At 29.1% G+C, this 6490-nt stretch overlaps 1 protein-coding gene across 1 annotated transcript in view; it reads right to left on the reverse strand.

Moving 5' to 3' along the window:
• Positions 1–1154: 1154 nt before the first annotated feature.
• LOC108769928 (4-coumarate--CoA ligase 1) overlaps positions 1155–6490 on the reverse strand; it is an 8511-nt gene continuing 3175 nt past the window's right edge. Inside the window, exons 2-10 of the mRNA XM_018521149.1 lie at positions 5534–5823; positions 4811–5018; positions 4495–4664; positions 4205–4391; positions 3827–3981; positions 3383–3566; positions 2194–2516; positions 1514–1709; positions 1155–1240 (exon numbers count right to left, since the gene is read on the reverse strand). Of these exons, the coding sequence (XP_018376651.1) occupies positions 1155–1240; positions 1514–1709; positions 2194–2516; positions 3383–3566; positions 3827–3981; positions 4205–4391; positions 4495–4664; positions 4811–5018; positions 5534–5770 (1746 nt within the window). The 5' untranslated portion in view covers positions 5771–5823. The remainder of the gene's footprint in view (positions 1241–1513; positions 1710–2193; positions 2517–3382; positions 3567–3826; positions 3982–4204; positions 4392–4494; positions 4665–4810; positions 5019–5533; positions 5824–6490) is intronic.

Raw genomic sequence — 6490 nt, forward strand, 5'->3', positions numbered from 1 at the left:
AAACTTTTGTATAAGCGAACCGACTTATTTTCACTAACTGAATTTACCTATAATAGGATAATAGTTAGATGCCGTATGACATTTTTAAATAATATATCGAGAAGGCAATTAAGCAAGAAAAACAAAAATTTATAAAATTCTATTTTATTCAAGAGATTAACATTATATAAGTACACATACCTACGTTCAAATAAACTTGTCAAATAGTTTGCGCAAGCATGCTTGATAAATTTATTTGAATGTGTGTGACCTAAATACAAATCAAGATAAAATATTTATCACAGATTAATATTACATGTATATATACACATCTATATGTGATGAATTTAATAACAACAAGAAATATAAATTTATAAAAGTATGAATTCTATCGTATTTTTTTTTGTCATATATAATATTATATTCATGATATTACGTACACATAGATAAATCCATCAAAAATATAATAATTTTTTCAATTGTCAATAATATGCACAAAATAGCTATAGTTATTTAACACATTTTTAAGTACTTTTAACTTATTTTTTTTGTTTAAAGAAAATTCTACTTGATATTATATTTTCAATTATATAAATGCTTATTATGTTCAGTTTTTAACGGACTATAAATAAATAAGAGATCTATACTACATGGAACAATTTTACTGAAAACTAAAATAAGATCTAAAATTTTCCTAGATAGAAATTTAAAAAAATTTTCTAAAAATAATTTTTTGGAAATTTAAATTAGCTACAAGAATATCAAATTTTTTTGCAACATTGCTCATCGTTTTTTTAAATTTCAACATAATTATTTTGATGATCCAATAAAATTGTCTTTAGATCTCTGTGTCTAATAAAATTTTAAATCTTTCAGCAAAATCATTTTTTGTATGTATCCATATATATATGTGTATACACATATATGTATTTATATCAAAAATTTACAGTTTTATTGAGCGAAGTACTGTACGCATATATATATACACTCCCGAAAAATCACCTACCGCCTAAATTTGTTTATATACATACATAAAACTTTTTAAATATTAATCTTGTATTAAAAATAATTTTTTAATTAAAAATATATCGTTTTAATGGCATTAAAAATAACTTTAATAAAAAATCTTGTAATAAAAATAATTTTTTAATTAAAAATATATTATTTTGATGGCATTAAGGATTGTAATCTTGCTTTATTTTTGACCTTAGAATTTTTCCGCTTGGATTCTTCGGAATATTGTCGACAAATGTTATTCCACCTAAAAGAAAAAGAAAAAAACAAATATAATCCTCAAATTTTCCTAAAAAAGTTTCTAGCTACCCAGTTCTTCTTTATCTTTAAGTTTTTATACCTAGTTCAATTGAATTACATAACGACTACTTTTTTCTTTAAGAACTTGCGACATTTCTTCGGATATATAGATGATAACTATTCTAAAGACTACATGCAGCATTCTATTAATATGCTAATTAAACGCGTGGCAATTAGAAACCCCGCGATGTTGTAATAGTTGAAAGCAATTGAGTTATACCTCTCAGTTGTTTGTACTCAGAAACCTTTCCTTTTATAAAGTTCTTAATGTCGTCTTCTGTGGGTTTTTTACTTTCCTTCACCACTACAAATGCTTTTGGTACCTCACCATACCTCTCGTGTGGAATACCAATCACTGCTGCTTCCTCCACGTCAGGATGCATTCGCAGCAACGCTTCTAGTTCCGCTGGTGGTACCTTTGACCAAACGAAAATAACGTTTTAAATTAAAGCAGGCAAACACTTTAAACGTCGCCGAGAAGTAAAGTACCATCAAATCGCGAAACTTTACAACTTTGAGAAGATATTTTACATACAACTGTTATTTATCAATAAACAAAGTAGCAAATGCTTTAATAATAAATCAAAATAAATAGAGGAAAGATGAGTCAATAAGAGTCAATGTGGATGCTTTCTTCGTAAAAAATTCCCAAAAATATTTTGGGCCGTTATAGTGTTTTTCCTATTTAAATAATTCTTACAATGTAAAGTAATAATATACAAATTATATATATGAAATAATTTATAATCAATGAATAACCGTTGAATTATTAATAAACGTTGAAAGAAATATATGTCTCTCCTTATTTAAATAGTTATATCAAATTAATTAAACTGTAATTGTAAGATACTTATTAAAATAAAAAGAGAAAGGCTCTTTTTTGTGAAACCAAATCGTTACCTGAAATCCTTTGACTTTAATAAGTTCTTTTAATCTGTCTGTAATATAAAAATCGAAATCTTTATCGTAATAAGCAATATCGCCCGTTTTTAACCATCCATCTTCAGTTAGTATATTTTTTGTAGCTTCTTCGTCATTCAGATATCCTTTCATAACATGTGGTCCTTTGACCCATAATTCGCCTGTTTGACCACTAGTACTGATATCCTTCTGTGTCGTTACATCCACCAAGCGTACTTGGCAACTTGCTATATTTTGTCCGATACTGGAATATTTCTTTCCAGTTTCAATAAAGTCCACTGAAGTTTCTGTTAATCCGTAACCTTGAAAAAACATCACAAAACTTTAAATAAACTTGATACCAAAATAAATATTTTATTACATTATTTACACCATTATTTTTTCTTCTTTTTTATATTTGGTCATATTAGATATTTAAATTTAAATTTATATTTGTAGCAACAAAACAAAAAGTTTAATAAAGAAAAATTTAAATTAAAATAAGAGGCTTTAAAATTATTTTAAAAGGTTGTATATATGCTGTGAAATTCAATGACAAAATAAATACGACACAAAAATTACAATCTGGCACAAAAACAACATTAACTGATTTTGCAATGCGTTACTGACATGTTGTGGGAGTTGTCAAATCATATCTGAGGCTAAAAGCAATTTCGTTGAATAAAGATTATATATGTTTGCATTATTGTTGAATAAGTTACACGTTTGTATCTAAACGAAATATAAATTTGTTTGCAAATAAAATAAATAGATTTTGTCGTTTGATAGTATTGTAATTATTTTTTCAAAAATGATTAATTTGTCAAATTTTACGAACTCGAATGTGCATAAAACAAGAGTAAAGTTTAATACGACGCCATTCTCGATACAACGAACTTTACTTCAGAATCGATCATGTGCCGATTCATTGGATCACGTTAAAAATTGAATGTATACACCGTTCGTTCGTTCGAACTCACAAAACCCACACATGCAAAACTCGCCCATCCTCCTCCTCTTCGGAATTTCTACTTCCACCAGAAAAAAATATATATCTGACTCTTTGAAGCTCCCACACGTCGAAACACGATCCCGGAAATTCGATCCCGAAATACTCGATAAACATTTCGTTCGAGTTCGCAGGTTGTGAATTTTGCTTCGACGACGGTTCGATTTTACAAACACCCACCTTGACGAAATTCGCAGATTTGTGAATCGACGTCGTATTTCTCGTAGAATCTATCGACGTCCGTTTTAGCGAGAGGCGCAGCGCCACTCATTATCGAATGCACATAATGGAAATGATGTTTCTTCACAAGAGGGGAAGCCGTAAGAAATAACACTATGGGTGGAACGCAAAACAGCGCGGTCACCTGTGAAGTGCCATATCGTCGCGAATTTAATGCTTTTATAATATTTGTTTACATATACAAGAACAATTAAATTATTCTGTAATTGATGATATAAAAATATATAATCACACACAAAAAGCATTTTTTTATTTTACATTTATTTAAATATATTCACACACAGTCGAGCTTAATTGTTATTCTAATATAATAAACTTGTAATTGAATAGTGTATTATAATATCTGAAGAGATTTATTTTTGAGCATAGCAAGCTATAAATTACCTTGTTTTTTTCCAATACGTCAATGAATGTTTCCGGTACAAATTTTGGAATAGTGATTATTTTTGCGCCAAAAGAAAGACGTGGAAGTATCAAAGCATTCATTCCATAAATATGGAAAAATGGTAATACGGCAGGTATTACTTCTTGAAATATATCTGTAAAAATATAAGATATCTTAATATGTAGGTAATAAATGTTTAATTATCAAGTGATTGTAGAAGAAACAATTTCAAAAAAAAATTTTGCAGATAAAAATATTCGATTTTGCGAATATACATGTATAACCAACGTACAAATACATTAATTGAAAATTTGCAAAATTTAAAAAGCGCGCCAAGAAGGCTGAAATAATAGTTCGTTAAATAAAAGAAAAGGTACCTGTAGGAAACCGAAAGACGTTGACAGAGGCTTGAACCATCATTATATTAGACACCAGATTGCGATGTCTTAACATAACACCCTTTGGTAATCCAGTGGTACCACTTGAAAATGGCAAAACCGCTATGTCATCGCAAGTTCTGTCCGTATTTACAGATGGCAGTGATTTACCTCGCGTTATGAGATCCTGAAAAATTTTGCATGCTTTTATTTATTTTTACTCAACCGTTTCCTTTTGTAATCCTTAAATATTGTCGATTAATTCGCCTATAATCTATTTTGATACTAACAGAAAAAGGTATCGAACCCTCTGGCATAGAACCAATCTTATCGTCAATCACAATAAAAGGAGTTTCATGTGAAAGACATGCTCTTTTTGCAGCGAGCACTGTAGATACAACTGAGGTGGAAGTGATGATTGCTTTTGCATTGACTTTTAACAACTGAATTACCATTTCCTCTGAAAATTTTTGTTACGTCCATCAATATTACAATACACTTTGCCCCCACTTCCTTATCTTATTTTTATTTTATCATGAATTAAATATTTAATCTATTTTATGTATATCTCAAATAAAATAGCATGTTTAAAATAAAACGGCTTACCTGCTGTATACATCGGATTTACAGTAGTAACAATAAATCCGCCTGACGAGATTCCAAGGTAACTTAAAACTGTGTCCGGAAAATTGGGTGCCACTAGTGCTACCACATCACCCTTTTTGAGACCTATATTCCGCAAACTTCTACCGATATAACTTGTCGCGTCCTTGGCTTGCGCAAATGTGTATTTCTTGCCATTTATACCACATTCCTGCACAAAGTATTAGGTGTTAAACTTAATTCCTGCCGTTTTTCGTCTCTAAAATTGATTTGTTTCGAAGGGAAGATGAATGAATACCTTAATCAAAGTAATTTCCTCCATTTTTTACTTTATTACTAATTAATAATACTTTATTAATAATACTTTGATTAAGGTATTTCTCTTCGAAACAAATCAATTTTGGAGACGAAAAACGGCAGTAATTAAGTTTAACACCTAATATGTTATAAAACTGATACCGTATCACATTCTCCACACCCGTACATTTACCGTTTACGAAAAGACCTAACAGTTAATTGCGCTTACATTTCGTTATATTTTCCACATTTTAAAACATTCTTTCTTGATTTTTCCACGTACGAATTCCCCCCATATTAAAATTTGTTAAATAATTCATATTAGTCTGTTTGAAGAAAATGACGCGATTAGTACTAGAAACGTTCTACGCACATGAATAGATTATCTATCGTACATGAAATAGGAATCCTATAAATCAAAAAATTTACCAAAGCGATATGATTAGGATAATTTTTGCTATTATTCCAAACAAACTCGTGAATCAAGGTTTCCGGATAAGAAACATCACCACTCGGAGACATAATAATCCTCTCGTTATTTGTTCCAGACACAATTCTGGTTTGCTTCGAGGTCGATGCACGTCTTAACGTAGAGTTCAGAGGCCTTATTCCTGCATCCAGTACACGACTCAGCCTCTGAATACCACAAAATACGCGTGTTGCCATATTCGTATAACGGCACTACTAATTTATCGGTAATTAATTGCACAACTCGTAACCTGCAAGTGTAGTAAATAAATTAGTGAAAATGAAACCATATATATATATATAAAATAAAAAGCTAAACTACAATAATTTTATATATCAAAAATAATTGTAGAAATGTTGGTATTGACAAAATAATATTTTAAGTTTTATATATATTAATATCGAATATTTTTATTGTACGTTTTAAATTAAATCACGTAGAAATGCAAAGAGGATGATTTCTTTATTTTTTAAAATAATTATAAGAAAAATATTTCTTTCAGAAAAAAATTTACCACAGAGAGAGAAATACTACAGGCATATGTTAGTTTTAAATAAAGTAAGATATTTGTTAAACATGTATTGACATAAAATGTTAGGTTTATTATAATGTAAAAATTTAATGTGAGAATATAAAATACGAGTACTCGTTTCGCAAATAAAAATCTGCAATTGTGCAGTTACAATTAAATTATTGATGATTGTGAGAAAAAATATAGCGTATATGTATAGTTACTGTTGCACAGTCGGTAAATATTTTAAGCGTTATATTCATTCTTCAACTTATTAATATTTATTCTTACTCAGCGATTATCGCGACGGTCTTTCATGTACTACACTGAATATTTTTATACGGCTACTTTATTCGATACAAAAATTACCAAAACAATCTCTAATTTCATATCGAATATTTCTTAT

This window comes from Trachymyrmex cornetzi, unplaced genomic scaffold (assembly GCF_001594075.2).
Source record: "Trachymyrmex cornetzi isolate Tcor2-1 unplaced genomic scaffold, Tcor1.1 scaffold97, whole genome shotgun sequence".
Lineage (NCBI taxonomy): Eukaryota > Metazoa > Arthropoda > Insecta > Hymenoptera > Formicidae > Trachymyrmex > Trachymyrmex cornetzi.